Genomic DNA, 18,646 nt, shown 5'->3' with positions numbered 1-18,646 from the left:
TAATATACATTGTATTATACTGAGGACAAACATATCAGTGTTCTCTGCAAAGTTTAAAGCCATCCAAACTGAAGGATGTTGTTCTGCAAAGTTCTGTTTAATGCAGATTTTAAAAAAAAAAGACAACTAAAGTGAATTAAGAGAAGCGTTTTAACAATTCAATCTTTCAAAAACAATACACAGCAGTAATACAACTGTCACCCATGTTTGGTTTCAGTATTTGTTTATTCAAACAAATTAAAATCACCTTTTCTTTAAGAAAAATAGATAGGGAATCATCATTACCTTTACAAACCAAATCTATTGACATATGTACATATAAATAAGCAGGTTGAAGTGCACAGCTCCATTAAAAAGTTAATAAACGGATCTGAAAAGTTCTACAGAACGATCCATGTGGAATATTGTACACAGTGAAATACACACGTTAAATCAAAGACTCGAATTTCTTTCTACAGTCTCGACATGGTGATTCTTTTCTTGGCACTAATAAAACTATCAATACCTCATATGCTTGACAGTGTAAAGGCAGATTTACATGTTTTGTAAGATTCTAATGAGAAAGTGTTATCAAATGGTCACCAGAGGACTACTTCCTGAAGGCAAACCCAATCCCGACAACCCTGCTGTAAACAGACTGCAGCCCAGACGCACTGCTGAAAATGTTTCCTCCTTTAGCTTTAAAACAAGCAGAGTGAAAATCATGATGAATGTGTGTCCTCTTCTCTTATTGGTGGACTGTTCTTTTGGAAGACTACATGTGGTCAAGACAAACCGACAAACGCACATTGTTACAATCGCAATGTGTTCTAATGGTATACCGTGGGGAAAAAACACGTCTGACACTTATGAAAGCCAGAACACAGGAACCAACTCGACACAAAGACGGCACCGACGCCTCGAATCAAGTCTGGGTATTTCTGTTTACTCGGCATGCTGCCCTGTTTGTTAATAGGTGGCTTGGAAAATTCCGTTTCTCTGCGTTTAGTCCCATGATGGACAAGGGAGCAGCTGGAGGTGAACCCTCAGATGGTCTCAAGGTCACATCAACCTCAACCTGGATGAAGTAGGTATAGAGGATGGATGACGAAGGGAGCAGGGCAATCTCTCTCCGACAAACGTATTTCTGACGCCATCAGTCAAGTGACTAAAATAAGGATTACAGGAGTGTTGGCGCTACAAATTAACCTAAAACATACAAGAAAAAGCAATGAGGAAATGAAATGACATCTCATAATTCTATGTGTAACACAGACCTCCAGTTGTTTTGATGGTTTCTAAGTCAGTTGACTAACTGTTGACAGTTAGTAATCCACGAGTACTCCCAGAATAAATGCACACCACGACATTGATGTTTTCAGAGGGCCGAAGAACAAACATTTCAAACTAACAGGCATCAAAATTATTGCTTCAACTGTCCAGAGATGTTTTTGTATCACCCAGTCGCTGCAATTGTAAACCGATTCACCTGTCAGAGTCACTTTACTGGCCACACCCCCAAAAACAGAACAGCAATCCGAAAATCTTCAAGCAAAATCAAACGCTCTTTTTTTCCCTTGTAAATCGTGAACCTAAACCCTGGCCATTTGTTCAGTAAAGTCAGACTGTGAATGCCAATCATATTGTGAAGCTCAAGAGTGTCTGAAAGAAAACCCTAAACGACCCGAACAATGGTGGGATGATACTTAAGAGGAAGGGCTCCATCTTGACAACATGGTTTAACAATTGGCTTCACCAACATTATTGCAGAAACATTTCAAGCAAACTTGCCAACTGCAAATTCTTCTTGGCACCATCTATACATGTGGGAGACTTGCAGGGAGGTGAAAGTGCTTTCATATCAGGATAGAGTTTCAGTGCCGACATCTAAAAGACGGCCCACCCAGCAACGCCAGCCGGAGAACAGTAGTTGTTCCAGTCGCAGCTCCGCCTCACACTCTATTAGCCTTGGGGGTAAAAAAGGAGAGAAGATGGTTCAGAGTTGGGAACGTTTTGTCGCAAATGGCTCGTTATGAGTGTGTCAAACATACTCACTTTCATCATCTGAATCAAAGCCGAAGAGTGATGAGCAGGTGTTTTGGGATTGATGCTTCTGCAACTCCTCCAAGCTACTGAATGAAGAAAGGCATTTGTCGCAGCGTTGTCTGCTCTTCTTCTCGGCAGACCCTTCAGCCTCTTGCGGCTTTTTCTCAGGCTCAGGCTCTTTCTTCTTCTTGTGACTCCAGGAAACATATTTCTTGGGAGCAGCCTCACCACTGTATCTCCTCTTGCGCATTGAGAGCAGAGACTCATCCAGGTAAGTGGAAGGTGGAGGCCTGGTGAACGGGGCTTTGACGAAGGTGGCGTAGGAAGGGTCTTCGGGCTTGAACGTTTTGTGCTCGGTGATGTGTGGCTCTGCAATGTTCTGTTGAATTCCCTCAGCCATAGTGGACAAGTCCTCCAGATCGCGGACATTTATTGGGTCCCATTCAATGACTTTTTTCCGTATCTTCTTGGTGGGAGTGGTTGAAGAGGCGTGAGCCAGGGGCGCCGATACCGATTGATAGGGAGTGGTTGAAGAGGCGTGAGCAGTCGAGGCGTGAGCCAGGGGCGTCGATTCCGATTGATAGGGCACATTTGTTGTTCCGACTTCATGTCCATTAATTGACGTTTTGCTCACGTGTGCGTTTTCATAGTCGTCTGTTTTCTCCACACAGTCATCCAGCTGAGACAGAAAAGGACTGGTACCCTTCACACTCGTTTCAGATCCACATCCTTCGGTTTGGACATTTTCACTGTAACATTCAAGGTCCGAGGTTTCAACTTTTAGAATGGGACTCTCCGTCTGCCATTTTTTATTCTGCAGCCATAACTGCTCGATCTTCACTCTCTGCTTCCACGGAGCCTCGTCACTCTGACTGTTCTGCCTGGGAGTCAAATCCACTTCTTCTTTCTGAGGTGCTGGGAGATAATGTCTCCACTCGTGGTCATGCAAACACTGAAGGCTCGCGAAAAGCTTCTCACAATCCACAAACGGACACTGAGGTCTTAAGGGCTGGTGGGTGCCGGTGTGGTCCTTCAGTTCCTGCTGTGTGGAGAACCGCTGCTCACACCCCATGTGGTAGCAGAAATGTGGAAGAGGAGTACTGTGGAGCTTCATGTGGTCTTTATAATGCTCAAGAAACTGGATCTGCCTGGTGGGGAAAAAAAAAGTATGGGAGTCATGACAGCTCTTCGGATGATGCAGAATTTTGAGCAGGAAAAATAACCAAAAAAACAAGCATGGGAAAGTTTGAATCTAAAATGAAACTATGAAAACAGCATGCACTGTATTCCTTACCTGTAACAGAGTGTGCACTTGCGCTTGGCCCAAACAAACGTTTTCTCCAACACCTTGTCCTCGTTAATATGACATTTGATAGCATGCTTCGTCAGCGTGGTGCTGATCCTCAGAAAAACGCGATCACACGTCTCTGAGGGGCACAAGTGATACGTGACGTCCAAATCAAAGCCATTCTTCCTTGTGGGCACGGCGTTCTCCTCCGCTTCTTCTTCCTCCACAACAGTTGGAGCCCTCACAATCACCAAGCCATCTGCAATGACTACTTGCTCGTCCTTAAAGTCGACTTGCTTGACTGGATTTGTGTCAGGGTTTTTACATTTCCTGTGAAGCACAGCTGTCTTTTTGATGAGGGTGCGGAGGTTCCTGATGATTCGTTCTTCCCTATTGAGGCTGGACACTTTAAGCTTAATTCCGGGTTTTTGTTCATCTTCCACACTGGAAGTGTGATTTTCCACATTGCACGGAGTTCCATTGGCAGCTGGTGGCTTGTCGTCGCATGGCTTCTCGTCGTGAGGTTTCTCTTTGCTCATTGCCTCAATGTGCTCCAGGACGTGCTTTTTGGCTATGAGGGGTTGTTTAAAGCATTTCCCACAGAGGATGCATTTTAGTCTTCTACTTTTTAGGTGTGAGAGAACGTGTCTCATAACATTCAAGCCCTTATAGGTTTTCTGGCAGAAGTTGCAGTGATACGTAATATGGGCATATTGTTGAGTACGCAGTACTCTGTCCCTCCATGTTTTCTTGACCTTGACCTGAATCTAAGAAAAGAAACAAATGGAAGTCAGTGCTTCGGATCAAAAAGCAGCAAATTGCAAAATCATCATTTAAAGAGTGATGTAATAAAAGATGACTGACCTCAGTCTTTGAATCTTTGGTTTCCATCTCAGGCTGGAGCTCCTGTTCTACGTCTCCATTCAGCTCGTCGGGTTCTGTGGTCTCTGGAGGATTCTCATCTTCTGGAGTTTTTGATTTGAGAGAGTAAGTGTGCAACAGCTCGATTGGACAATCCAATAAGTCCAAAGGTTGGCCATCAAGCTCAGCACGAGCTTCTACAGCAACTTGATGCTCAGCAGAAGGGTCTTCAGTTTTGCATGTTAGTGTTCTGGATTCCTCTTGAGCATTGATGTTGCTGCTGTAGAGGAATTTGGTACATTCCTCATCTTCTGTCATGATTTTCACATAATCTTCCTGGTGAGGATCGCGCTCTTTGCCTTTTGAGTCACTTTTCTTTTGCAAATCACACTCCTCCATGGAAAGAGAGATTTCATTATCGGGATAAGAGATGTCCAGGCGTGACAAAGGCTTGCGTCCTCGTTTTTTCCCTTTAATCACAACATTGTTCTCTCTCAAGGTCTGTACCTGATCAAGCCTAGGGACACCCTGCAGCCATCTCTTCTTTCGACCTTTCCTTTTGAAAATTTGGCTTTTTACACACCTGGACAAGTATTCTCTGTTGCGGTGAAGAGGGAGAGCGACAGATGGAGAATTTTCCACATTGATGTGATTGTGTCTGAGCGAGTATATGGGCTTTTTACTCAGAGGCGTGGATTTAGAGTCGTCCGTGATCTCTGGATCGTCACCCTGCTCAACTTCATCATCATATAAAGGCCGACGTTTTCTCTTTCGCAACCTGCTCCGCCAATTTCTTCTCCTCAGAGGAGCGTTATTTGGCGATGAAGCACACTTACTTTCAGCCCCTTGGTTAGTCTCCACTTGTGGAATGATTTGGGGCACATGTGTCCCCTCAGTGTGGCTCTGTGAATTGTCTTGGGTGCAGGAGTCAGTCACACAACTATTTGTTAAAAGCTCTTCATCGTATTCGTTCTCCTCTTCCTCTTTCATCTCATTGAGAACAGCAGCCTTCATGACTTTGTCATTTATCAGTCCTAAGCAATGATGTCGTAGAGTCAGGATGTTCCAAAATTCTGGGTCAAAACACAAGCGCTCCTTGAGCATCTGGAAAACAATTACATGAGGAATAAATAAGGAGCGACACTTTGTGGCGCAATTATGTCAACAACAACATCATGCATATAGTGTGCATCTCCTCAGCCACACCAACCTGCAGAATGTGGAAGCGAATACTGGTCCGAACAGGGTTGTTGTTGGGATGCGTCTCCTGGTCTGGATGCATGTAGAGCGAGCAGACAGTCCGGTAGGCCTCCAGGCTTCGCTCCTGGCAGAACACGAGCAGGGCACACGCTCGGCAGATCTCCAGGTCGTGAGGCAGCAGGAAAGCGATGGTCTTGCAGAGCAGTGACTGGGTTACAGCGTCAGCCTGCGTCTCGCAGAGCTGCAAGGCTCTGGCACAGAGCTCCACACAGACCTGGACTCCTTCACCACCCAGCTAAAAAAGAAAACATGATGTGTACGAAGCATGACAGAAAGGATTTAGTAAATGAAATGACTAAAGTTATTTTACAATACAAATTGTAAGTTTAAAAACATGCTGTGTTCCCATTTTGTCTTTTACACACAATCAATGGCATTATTTCAAAAAGAAAAAAAGAAATAAATTACTGTCAAGACCTTTTGTTGTCACTGTGATAAAGAAAGCCTGAAACTGAACAATGAGGTAAAAAATTCCCAGTCCTAATCAAAGAATTGTCAAGTAAATCCTTTAACAGGTTTTTCTATATTGTGACCTCATTTGGTGTGATGTGAAGACACTGAAAATTATGTACATGTGAAAACATCCACCCAGTTATGTTATTGCATTTGATATAAATTGCACACACTAAAGCAGATTGTGTGCTATTGAAATGTTTCAAGTTTTACTACAGAGTTTTACTGAATGTGCATTAAATGGTGCAGTTTAAAGTGTGTTTGCAGATGTATTGAAAGCTCATCTCTTTCTGGTGAAGTTGTGTCACTCAAACATCAGTTATCAATGAAATGATTACTGGAGGTCAGGTAAGGTTTGATGTTGATTAGAATTTTATCTTCTCTCTGATCCTTTTTTTCTGAATGGAACGAGTATAGCTTCATGTAACTAGTTTAACATATCTTTCAGTCTCAAAGTCTGAATCGGGAGCTTGTTTATTAATACTATAGTGAAATAAAACCTTTAGCTCATGTGCATGATCTTGTCATTTCCCTGAGGCGTGTAATAGAAAGAAAGACAATGCTGTGGTGGGGACCGCACCTCTGAAGTGACCAGTTTGATGAAGGGAAAAATGGCTCTGACATTGGTAGCAGAAGACGCGAGCTGCAGGCATTCAGCCAGGAAGCCTTCTCTGGAAGGATGAGCCCTAAGATGCAACCTGCTCCAGATGAACACCAGGTCCCTGCAAGAAGTCAAACACATGAAGCGCCAGTGTGAATTAAGAACCAACTGGTGTAAAACTATAAGCAATGAGCCTTTAAGTCAAATTAAAAACAAAATCCAACAACGGATCCCCCAGTTGACATGCACATAAATATTTCCCGATATACAAAGAATGACATACAGCTCTTTTATTAGACAATATAGGAGTGGTAATATTGACTTGTAGTGTTGCAGGGTTTGGTACAGGAGACCCAAAGGTCATACTCACCAGATGTAATACATGTCTCCATTGTGGAGTTGCTGTGTAAGGAAAGTTTTACACAGTGACAACAAGAGCTCATCTTTCTCAACACTCTCCGTGTTGCAGATTATCTCCACTGCATCACGTCCATCTATCTCTGCCATCTGAGGAAGAACATATAGACATTCTCAACAAGACAGCAAGGTTCGATCAGTTTCTTTTTACCATCTAATGAATTTATTGTATTTGTGTATCAAAACTCGTGTTACAAATGCAATGTGCTCGGAAAGGTCGCCATTTCTTACCTCCTTGTGAAGGTTTTCATAATGAGAAGCCTTGTAGAGGCAGGTCAGGTAGGCTTGGTGGAAGTACAGATGCTTTCCAGTCTCACGACTTTCCAGGCAGCTTTTTGCGAGGGCCATGGCCTCCTGCATTCGTTCACAGGCCTGCAGATATCGAACCCTCAGCTCAAAGAATATGGTCAACTCTGAGGTTAGGTAGTCTTCAACTGCAAAAGGAAGCATAGCATTTGTTATTAGGAATCACACTCACTGCCCTTCCAAACAGACATGAGTAAGGTATTAAAAACAGCAAACCAAACTCTCAAATGAATCATATTTGATTCTCTCTCTGCCATGACGAGCGGCCATTTAGTCACAATAAATCAATTACAGAGGCTTACTTTTCCCTTCTGCAAATGTAACAATAATCAATGAATGTAAACTGGGGCAACACCTGTCACACTTCGTTCTTATCTGTACCTTCAGGATTGGAATACCGTTCTTGTAAATACAGCATTCTGTATTAAGTATGATTATGAACTCACTCTCAGTTGGAGAATGTTTTGCTTCCTTCAGGATTCCTTGCAGGATTGGATTCTCCCATGGGCCTCCAGCTTTGATGATCTGCTTCACATGCTGGAGGTAGATGTTTCTGTGCCTCAGAAGCTGCGTGTGGCACCACTGCAAACAAGTTTTAGTTTTTTAGTTAAAATGAGTTTAATGGAAGCAAGAAACATTTGTTCAAACTACAAGGAAACACTGAAGAGCACAATCATGAACTACTGTTGAAATACAGTGACTGCAGGGTTTTAATAAAAAAATCTGTTTTATTTAAGCATGCAACACTTTTTCAATCAAAACATACGCATTCACGTGAATGTAAACATTGGAAATATATAAATGATAGAACATAAATACTCATATATATTTGAACTCTGTACATGCAATTCAAGTAAAGTTTGTAACAAGTAGTCAGTCAAACAACATGAAATTGCTCTCAAGTCTTAAAGAACTGAGGCATGCTGATTTAGTTTACTAATGTATTTTACAACAAATGGATTGTACAGACGTGTATAGATCTACAAAGTGTGTCAGTCTCATCTGACCTGAAATGAATCAAGGATGTTTTTCAAAGGCTCTTCCACAAACTCCTCCTTGCTGAAAAACAGCATCAGTTCAAAAAAACTCCTGAAAGACAAAGAGATCATTCATCGAGACGTGAGCGAACAGTGAAACGATAACTGGAATGACGGTATACTGGTAAGGAGAAACAACAGTGAGCTCCAGGGGACAATCTACTCACAAGGCCATGCTGCTGAGAACGTAATGGACGTGCTGACAGTCATCAGGAAAGGCAGCAGTGGCTTTGGTAAAGTTGACGAGAGCGGTCCGCAGCACTTTGAGCTGAGGAAGAGGAACATGCCATTGCCCCGTGTACTCCTCCACCAACTGAGAGGGGAGAACGTCACAAAAGCGTCAGGAAAGCTGGACGTTTTGCACCGTCTTGCCATCCAACACATCACACATCAGTACAAATAAGATAGTACAAATGAGAAGAAATTCTATGAAGGAAAATCAAAGAAGTGGCACCACTCAAATTCATTAATAAGAATTCCTTCCAATCATATATGCAATGTTAAGTTATGAACTATTGTGAATAACAACAGAGCAGCCTGTCTTCAACCCGTCATAGGCTAGCTTAGCTCGAGCTTAGCCACAAAGCTAGCACATGTTATTCAAAATGCACTGTTATTACATTGCATTACACAGTTAGGAGGACAGTTCGCAGCTGACTGAGTGTTGTGAACTAAAACCGCGGTGTTTCGGGGGGACTGTGTCACCGTCGTGGCTCCACAGCAGCTTAAATAAAGGCTGAAGACTCCTGGCTAGCGTTAGCTCACAGTGCTAGCACCGCTCGCGATAAACAAACACCACCTCAGCGGGACGCGGGGCGAAATGGGGTTTCACGTACTTCACAAAACGCGGAGCAGTACTCCTTGCTGTTTAGAGCCGCCTCGTTGCTGCAGTGTCTGATACACAGAGTGTCCAGAGCTGATTCTAGCCCGTCTGTTTCCAAATCACTCTCGTTGTCCGCCATACTGGCTGCTGAATCCAGCGCATAGCCACTGTTGCCAGCTATGTCGGGAGAGCGTAGCGTCATCCCCCGCTGCAAGCCCAATCTGGCAACCGCGTAATTATAGGCAAAGCGAGTTCGTTTATACAGAACCGTTCAGACACAAATTCACAGTGCTTTACAGGGAAATTAAGGAAATACATGTTGGGGTGTTGGATGCAAATTCGACACAGAATGGCCCCAGGCTGTATTTGAACTCATGGCATTTTCACTGTGAGGTAAGAGCGCCAGCCACTGCACTATTGTGTGGCTCCACAATAATATCCTACTAAAAATAAACGCACGAACAAGTTAAATCCTTTAATCCTTGTGATTCTTCAGATGGTAGCTGATTTTGTGAGTGTCTTAATGTGGTTGTTGAATTGCAGGACTGAATCCATAATTCTACCCAGATTTCTGGCTGACGACAAGGCTGCTCAGATGCTCTGGGAGCATGATCCCATCCTATCCAACAGGAGATGCCAATGATTATGGAGGTCCTTGAAGTTCCGAGCCCATTAGCCCTCACATCTTCATGTAAGGGCCACCAATTAAACTTGCATGCATGTTTTTGGACTGTGGAAGGAAACCGCTACACCTTGTGGAAACCCACACAGGGAGAACATGCAAACTAAATACAGAAAGGTCCTGCCTGGATTTGAAACCACAACTTTCTTGATGCAAGTTTGAAACTGCTGAAGATCCTACTGCAGTAATCCTAAAGCTCACTGACAAGTAGGGATTGACAAAGTAGCCTAATTGGAGCCTGTTTTCAGTAAGACTCATGGACCCATTCATTTGTTTTAACAATACCAAATAATTTCATTGAACAATTGCCTTCAGATTGTCTTTGTTACTTTGGAGCCTCTGGTGGGTCACTTTTGGCCCAAAGGGGGTTCATGTTTGACAACCCTGCTGTAAATATTTCAATATTTAACTGATTCCGTATGTTTGCATCTTTACGTATAATAACGCTTGTCTATGAGCTTGACTAAAATAGCTATATCCTTGTAATCAAATGGAAGTTTTAGGGGAATTAAATACTGAATTGGAAAAAAAGTCTGAATAGCCCAATCAAAAAAAATTAAAGAAAAAAAATACAGTCTGCAAAATAAGGTATCACACAATGCCACCTCCATCACAGTCAGTATTTATACCTTCCTTATCTGGATGATAGTTGTTTGAGGGGGTGATTCTTACCTGAGCTGGTAATGAGGCAAAAGTTAAGAGCCTCCTTGAACAGGGTGCCTGATTATCACCAGAACATAAAACAACAGACGGACAATCAACCACCGTTTGAGAGAAGAAACCCACTGGACATATAGCAGAGAAGCTCAGCCTGGCAATAAGCAAAGATCTTCTCCTTTAATGTCCATTCATCCATCATTCCTGTATAAAGCTTAATCCAATTCAAGGCTACAGGCTACTGGAATTGATCCCAGATGAGTCAGTGTATGGGTACTCTGGATATGCTCCCAGTTCATGACAGGGTCAACACAGAGAGACAGACAACCAGAGACACGCTCACGTTGTTATTTACTGGAGCATTTTTAGGGTTACCAATTAACCTCAATAGGCTTTCTGTGTGGGAAGAAGTTGCAAATATCATGCCTTCAAAAATTGCATTGCCAGATTTAATTTCTTATTTCAAATTGCAAAGTGAGTTAGCAGTAAAGATTTACTGTGACGACTCTATGCTTTCTTGCAGACAGTTTCTAAAGGAACTGGATGGAAGTTGCAATAAAACATACTGAAGAACTGTACAGAGATCTTCTGTAGATGTAATCGTGTTCAGATCTTAATGTCTCTTCATGTCAACCCACATAGACATTGACATAGACATAGACATAGACATAGACATAGACATAGACATAGACATAGACATAGACATAGACATAGACATAGACATAGACATATCCGTCTTTGTGGCCTTCATCATTACTTCCGGGACCCACTGTTCTTTAGCTGAGGATAATTTGTCGTCACCAGCTGTCAGTGTGGGTTTGTTTTTCTTCCACTGTACCATAAAATAGAACCAATCAGAATCCCTCCAGATGGTATCAAATGAAGGATAAATAGCAATTTGGCATTAAAAAAAAACTTTACAGAGTACTGCCCATAACTTTTTAATTGTTCAGTTCTAAAGATGACAACTTCCTTGGGTTTTCACTGAGAACATTTATTTGATGTCACATCCATCAAAGATAGCGATTATAGGAAGAGTCTGTGAAGCCTTGTTCAAATGCCTGCATTTGTATCCCCCGAGGAAGGCAAATGCGGCAGTTGTTTTTACTCTAAGGATACAATCTATGAACCAAAGTTCTGTTCATAGCAGATGTCAGCTTTGTGAGGAAAATAATAACGCGTCTGCGTGGACACGGACATCTCTTTTTATAGCCTTTTAGTGCTATATTTCAGGCTCTGTGAAGACTTCTGAAATAAATTGGGCACTGTCACGACCATAATGGCTGTTGCAGCTGCAAAACATTTGCCCAGCGCTGCTGAGACAGCTTCCCTTCCTAGCAGCTGTACTTCTGTAGTAGTTTTTTGTTCCAGCAAGCACAGTTGGCAAAACTTGTGATCTGAAAGCTTTTTCCTCCCTAAACCATCACTTACAGGTTCTTGCAGGTTGTTTTTTTTGTTTGTTTAGATTTATGGTGAACTTCTTTTCATTCAGCCTCCAATAATGATTCTCCTTTCAGACAAATGAATCACTGCCAGTGTCTTCACCTGCATCCATCACAACACAAGCATGTAAAACTAGGAAGTTATAATGATTACAGAAAGGTTAGAAAATGTTATTTTTATTGACTTTAAAAACAATGACTCAAATGCAGCTATGGCCCTTGAAGAATATCCATTCATCCATCAGTCTATCTTCTATACTGCTTTATATCCCAGCTGACTATGGGACACACACACGCACGCACGCACGCACGCACGCACACTGTATGCAGATGTCTTACCTTTATCAAGTCAGAGTGTGAACCATTACACCACTGTGTGGCTTTGAGAACACAAAAAAAGACAATGTAAAAAAAAGGTACCGTAACACTTTATATTTCATTTAAATAAAAAATAAAAAAAATCAAGCTTATCTCCAAGAACATTTCAGACAGAGACGGGAATGCACAAACATTCAGATTTTAACTGACTTTTATTAGTTTGAGTGATGGAATCAAATTAAGAATATCATATTTTCAGATTGTGAATCTCCTGGCTGGGACTGCGAGGGATGCAATTTATCACAAACAACTGGACAGTCTTGAGTCCTTTTTGATAGCCACGAGGGGGCACTATTACATCAGAATAGGGAAAAACTGATATTTGCATGTAAAAGGTCTGCAGACTGATGTATTACAGCTTAATAACATTCATTTACACATACAGCTTATCAGGAAGCCATAACTGTGGTATTCCTGCTACCACCGTCCATACACACAAGGAATATTTCACTTACTTGTCAAATCTCAATGAAAAATACTTTATATAATATGACATTTTGTATTAAGCTGTGGACCATTTATTATTGATAAACCAGACAAGAGACAGACAAAATAATAAACAGCATTATTTCTATACTGTTAGTGACATCTGCAAGTATATGGCACACATTATATGATCTCACTGGCATACAGTACACCCTCACACCTGACTCATCCACAATGTTTCCATCAACATAGCATGTGCCCTCTTGGAGGCAGTAAAGAAATAGTAGTTCAATTCCAAGTATCCAAGTGGGAGTGATGTAATGAGGATTTCTCCACCAGTGACTCTCACATTCATTAAACTAATGCTGACTATGCTGTGTGGGAGAACCATAGTGGTTGATGGCTCCTTGAAAGGTAAATAAAGCACATGAATACCTTCAGCAATAACTAAAAAGATGATGAAAGTTTGTGCAAAAATGTCATTTAAAGTGGCAGTGTTGTAAATCTCCTAAAAAAAAAGAGCCTGTTTTTAGTGAAAACTGATCACATCAGTGTCATAGGTCCCCCATTATTATTATTTTCTGTCAGAATGCTATCAATGCTTTGAATTGATCTTAACATTGTCTAAATTTTCAACTGTTATTTGTAAGTTTCAAAAAGATGGTGTCTTAACTTTGTTCAATGCAGGGATTATGAGAGTCAGACTAAACCATTACCTCATAAAAAGCTTGAGCCATCTACAAATTGATATATCACGTTTGTTGGAATGTATTGCTAGGCTGAATACATACTATCTTAAACATCAAGTTTAGTTGACGTTCATTGTGACAATCAAATAAAAGTCACCCTATGCAACATTATGGCAACACAAAGTAACATCTTGGTACGCTGTGGTACTTTATACATGTTCTGTATTTTAGCCAGTGGCTTTGACTCGACAGAAGGGAGGTCATTAGATGGAACTGACATAATGGTCAACTATTTCAAGACCTTTAAATGGGACTGATCACTAATGCCCAGAGCTCAGACCTAAAAAAGGTCAGCAATGACCCATTTTCTCAAAACTCGCATGTCAGTGTCCCTTCACACACACAAACACATACAAACCATTGCACGCACACACCCGCACACACGCACGCATTCACACATGCACGCACACACACTCACACACACCAATTAACGTCAAACAGGTCTCAGGCTGTTCTATTAATAGCAGGACTTGGATTTGAATGTGGAACTTTGCAGTAGAAGCTCATTGCTGAGCTGGTCCCATTTAGGCTGTTCAAGTGGCAGATCGAGGGTCTGGAAATGGGTGTCAGTCCTTCTCCTCTTCTCAGGCACATCACTGTCAGTATTCATTCAACACCTTTGGACTTCAAGCCATGAGTCTTTCTGCCCTTCTGTTAGATGTGTATGTTGGAGGATGTAAGGATTTAGTGTCATGCATAAATTATCCATCAGAGGTAATGGCTGCACCTAACAAGTCTCTGGAAGGCTTTTTTGAAGTCCTCATTGAAGATTGTGTAGATGAGGGGGTTGATCAGAGAGTTAAGGTATCCTAACCATGTGAGAAAGTCAGCCATCTCCACTGAAGTACTACACGAACCGCAAGTGTTGACAATCACCTCCTTGACAAAAAATGGTAGCCAACAGATGACAAAGGCCCCGATGATCAACCCCAGTGTGGATGCAGCTTTGCGTTCCCGTGAGCCTGAGATCCGGGGCCCCTGGGAGAGCTGGCTGCGTCGTGACTCACTTCGAGAGTCATGCCGGCGAGACTTGTACTGGAAGGTTTTTGAGACGCGTACACGTTCACGTGGAGCTTCCTCGTTTGAGGGATCTGAGCCAGACTTTTCTTGTGGGCTAATGGGCTCGGGACTTCGAGGACCTCCATCAACATCGCCATCTCCCGTTGGATAGGATGGGATCATGCTCCCATTGGTCATACATGAGTGACGGCTAGCCCTGCTAGCCTCCCGGCGCATGTAGAGCGTCTGAGCAGCCTTGTAGATTTTGTAGTAGAGAATGAGGATGAGCAGCAGGGGGATGTAAAACGCTCCAAATGTGGAATACAAGGTGAACGTGATGTGATGGTGGGTGATGATACACTGGTCTTCATGGTCTGAATCTCCGCTATAGTGCCGATACACCATCGTAGGGAGTGAGATGAGGATGGACAAGAACCACACCAGCGCGACCATGGCGCCGGCTCTGGCCCCCGTGCGTTTGCGAGAGTATTCCACCGCGTCAGTGATGGCCTTGTAACGGTCAATGGCAATTACAGCAAGGTGCAGGATGGAGCATGTGCAGCAGGTTATGTCCACACTTAACCAGATGGTGCACACCGCCTGTCCCATGACCCAGGTCTCTTTCTGGATATACATGATGCTGAAGGGCATGACCAGCACAGCCACCAGAAGGTCGGTTGCTGCTAATGAGCAGATGAGGTAGTTGGCTGGGTGGTGCAACTTGCGAGTGACCGCGATAGCCGTGATCACGAGGCAGTTGAAGAATGTCGTCACAACGGTCACCACAGACAACGTTACGGTGAGCAGAACTTTACTGGGAGGGGCTTTAGTGGTCTCAAGCGAGTCGTAACTGCAGTTGCTCGTGTTGAACACCCCGTCAGTGCAATTGGAGAAATCCATTCTGCAAGTGAAACGGAAAGAGAGTTCATAAGATATTAAATATGTATATCTTCTGAAACACCTTCATCAGAGGTCTATTTTGTAAACATTCCCAATGCCTGTTCCGATCTAATATGATTGAAGAGTAAATATGTTGCTGTAAAATTAATTTTTTGTAATCATTTTAATGTTTGCCCACCTCTTATTTTTCTTTTAAACATTCATAGCCAATGACTTGACTTCCTGCACTCCGTACATAAAAGGTACCAATGTGAAAGGAATGTTTTCATTAAGAGAGGTACTTTTAAAGACGATGTTCAAGGTCTTGCAACGTTACACGATCGTTAAAGTTCTGAAAATCGTGTCACTCACAAAAGATTTCAAAAAGAAAGTATGAAAAGTGACAAAATTGAAAATAAATTAAAATGCTAATCGATCCAACCTGTCTCGGCTCTAAAGTCTGGCATCCAATTGGTTCAGTGTGCAGCTGAGGGTCTGCTCAGGTCTGTCCTGCCTGCCAGCTCGGCCATCACATCACCTCCGTCACTCATCAGCTCCTGGGAGAGAGGAAGAGGAGGAAGAGAGAGAGAGAGAGAGAGAGAGAGAGAGAGAGAGAGAGAGAGAGAGAAGGAAAGGAAAGGTACAGGCAGGAGATTAAAGAGTGCAGTGTGAGTTAGAAAAAAATCAGAAGCAAGAAAGTAAAGACACAGTCAAGGACGACTCCACTCTTACGCAACAGTAAAATAATCACTGCAGCTGCAGTGAATAGATTTTCAACTGCTAATAGTTCTATGTGGGTTTGCAATTAAATACATCTAAATTGTACGAATTGCTCTCTGAGCGTCGCTCCTGTTTAAAGCCAATCAACCGAGTTCTGCAATGTGACTCCTTCACTTCTAATTATTATAAGCACAGTAATTCAGTCCATTACATAGGCCATTACTGTGATTGAATTGTTTTTTTTGTTTTTTTTTAATGAAATGACAGGGTGTTTTTAGTTTGATGAGAACAAAATCTTAGATGTATAATAAAAACCACAAATTTAATCATTAACACGAGAAAACTTTAACCCATAGATCATCGGATTAATATGTTTGGTGTAGCAGCAGGTTCAAAAATGGAAGATGCCACTAGTAGCGGGTGTGTAACATTCGGTTTATGTGTTGACACTAATTCAGCAGCAGCTTCTGTGATTAAATCAAACTGCTCGGATATGAATGTCATTCCAAGCTCTCCCTTCACTCCCTGCATTGCTCAGCATCCCAAAGATACGAGTGGAAGCTGTTGCTATAGAAACACAAGAACTACAGTACTTTTACTTCATGTGGTGATCTCGTGGAGACAGCCAAACTCTGACTGTCGAGTCCCTGCGGAGATTGTTCGATTCCCAGGAGTTAGGTCCAGTCCTGTGTGGGTGGGTGAGCCAGGTGTCAAGGCTACAAAACAACTGACTGAGATCAGAGAGGTTTGAGCTCACCAGAGCTCAACATATAGTAAAATATCTGCTCCGTTTGCTACTAATAACATGAGCAAATAAACTGATCTGATCCATACAGGTTTATAGCTTGAAAAACAAATCCAATATCAAGTTTTAGATTATAAGATTTCCTGAAATTATATTTTGGAAAAATTATTTGAAGATGAGTCCAGACCCCATTTATGCCTCGTCAGGATTTCCACTTCTGTGTTGAAGCACGGATAAGCCCTACTGGAATGACATGGTGCCACACACGGAAGAGGTAGCAAGCAGTGCAAAATGTAGGTGATATCAGTGTTATATTTATAAAACACGTAGGTGAATTTTCCCAAGAAAAGTGCAAAGACATATGACGAATACTGTTCCACTACTTTACTCAGGGTGTGGGCAGTGGCCATCTTTCAGCCAAACTGAGTCACCTGGCTGATCTCTGCCTTGTGTAAACACGGTAGAGAAAACCGATCTCACTTGTTTATTCAGGACACTGACACGAAGAGACCCCCCTGACTAATATTTTTTAAGTAGCTTCACTGTCCACACATTTGTGGGCGATATAACTTTTCCCAGTGGACTGTTGACAGTGCCAGACCTCCTGTTGTAAACAGCATTTCTGGGAAGGTTTCATAATTGATTTTCAGGCTCAATACAAAAAAAAAAATTACTTCCGAAACGAAGTTTCTCCAAACCCTTTAAAAAAAACCTGGCTCTTTGTGGAGAAAAGCCATTATGTTACAGTGGCCGAAAATGCATTTATTAAACACATCTAATCCCGAACAAATTGCTTTGCTGCTCTGATGCAAACCTGTATTTGTTTATTCATCCTATGATTTAAGTCTTAAAACATGATAAACCCGGTTTTCTCTGCATTACAGTGTAATTCTGCATGCAGGGAAGAGTTTGGAAGAAAATCAAATGGTACTTTACATGTAGATTACATTGTACAGACAGATAAATGATTAATTGCTGCTGCACTCCTGCAGTAATCCAAGTTCCTGTGGTCATGAAATATGAGCTGTGCATCTGCAAATTGTTTTTTGAGTGTTTGTGCACAAATGACATATAAATCATAGCGGCGGGTGTTTTTAAGAGTGCATCTGAACATTGCATGCATGCATGTGTGACAGACATGGATGTCAACAGTGCCAGCCTGTCATTAAGCGAAACAAAGAAATCATCTGCTTTTGTTTTGAGATGTTCTAAAACACGGGCTTTCCATTCAAGGCCATCTGAAGATAAGCTCCAGTGAGCCGGCTCGAGCCTGCTCGACTCTGATCTGCTTTATCCGTTCAAAATCCCAGTGCCTTCGCGAAAACTCAGAAAACTGGAAAAACGACTTCGTACACTGACTGATAGCCTCATTGTTTCCAAATTATACAGTAACTTTCCAGTTTGTGTGTCTCTTTACAGTGTTGCTACATTATTGTCACGGTTCACTAATTATCCGTTTGTTATGAAGTTGGAGTGATAAGATAAATGCAGCACCAGCACTGCTAAGGAACTTTTAATGGGCTGCATATTAGCAGATTTACTTCGCATTGAATAACTGTATACATATTCGAAATTGAAACAAAATTGAGTTGCAAGGTTATTATGTGACTGTAATATCAAGCTGCGGCAATATTGCATGATAATGCTTCTGCAGTCCACAAGCAACATTCCGAATCTGCTGATTACAAAGGGGCTGACAGAGCAGAACTGTGTAAAAATACTTTGTCAGTTCAGTTGAATGCGCTCGCAAGCGTCCGCAGCTCAAACACACATGCAAACATGAAAGCTTCCACAGACAAGCACTTACGCAGTACAATTGTATATAGACATTCACTTTGTTCTATTTTTCAGAGGAATGGCAAACAAAAAAAGTGTCACCCCTCTGACATTTAATCGTA

The 18,646-nt window shown here is 42.1% G+C and overlaps 2 protein-coding genes across 2 annotated transcripts; both read right to left on the bottom strand.

Moving 5' to 3' along the window:
• Window positions 1-209: 209 nt before the first annotated feature.
• On the bottom strand, window positions 210-9,228 carry LOC308118882 (uncharacterized protein). Its single transcript, XM_080478555.1, has 12 exons — window positions 9,085-9,228; window positions 8,416-8,561; window positions 8,219-8,300; window positions 7,658-7,793; window positions 7,137-7,339; window positions 6,859-6,995; window positions 6,468-6,609; window positions 5,385-5,669; window positions 4,178-5,278; window positions 3,320-4,080; window positions 2,035-3,173; window positions 210-1,946 (listed from the first exon to the last, which is right to left on the bottom strand). Exons 1-12 carry the CDS (start codon window positions 9,208-9,210, stop codon window positions 1,942-1,944), a joined length of 4,263 nt encoding a protein of 1,420 aa, XP_080334681.1. The 5' UTR covers window positions 9,211-9,228; the 3' UTR covers window positions 210-1,941.
• A 3,126-nt stretch (window positions 9,229-12,354) lies between these two features.
• htr1fa (5-hydroxytryptamine (serotonin) receptor 1Fa) lies at window positions 12,355-15,840 on the bottom strand. The gene is made up of 2 exons (XM_080479005.1): window positions 15,726-15,840; window positions 12,355-15,305 (listed from the first exon to the last, which is right to left on the bottom strand). The coding sequence occupies exon 2, from the start codon at window positions 15,302-15,304 to the stop codon at window positions 14,114-14,116; it is 1,191 nt and encodes a 396-aa protein (XP_080335131.1). The 5' UTR covers window position 15,305; window positions 15,726-15,840; the 3' UTR covers window positions 12,355-14,113.
• Between the last annotated feature and the right edge of the window lie 2,806 nt (window positions 15,841-18,646).

Source organism: Lipophrys pholis, assembly GCF_963383615.2.
Source record: "Lipophrys pholis genome assembly, chromosome: 13".
NCBI lineage: Eukaryota > Metazoa > Chordata > Actinopteri > Blenniiformes > Blenniidae > Lipophrys > Lipophrys pholis.
Note: the sequence above shows the minus strand (reverse complement) of the source record. Positions and strands in the feature narration are given on the sequence as shown.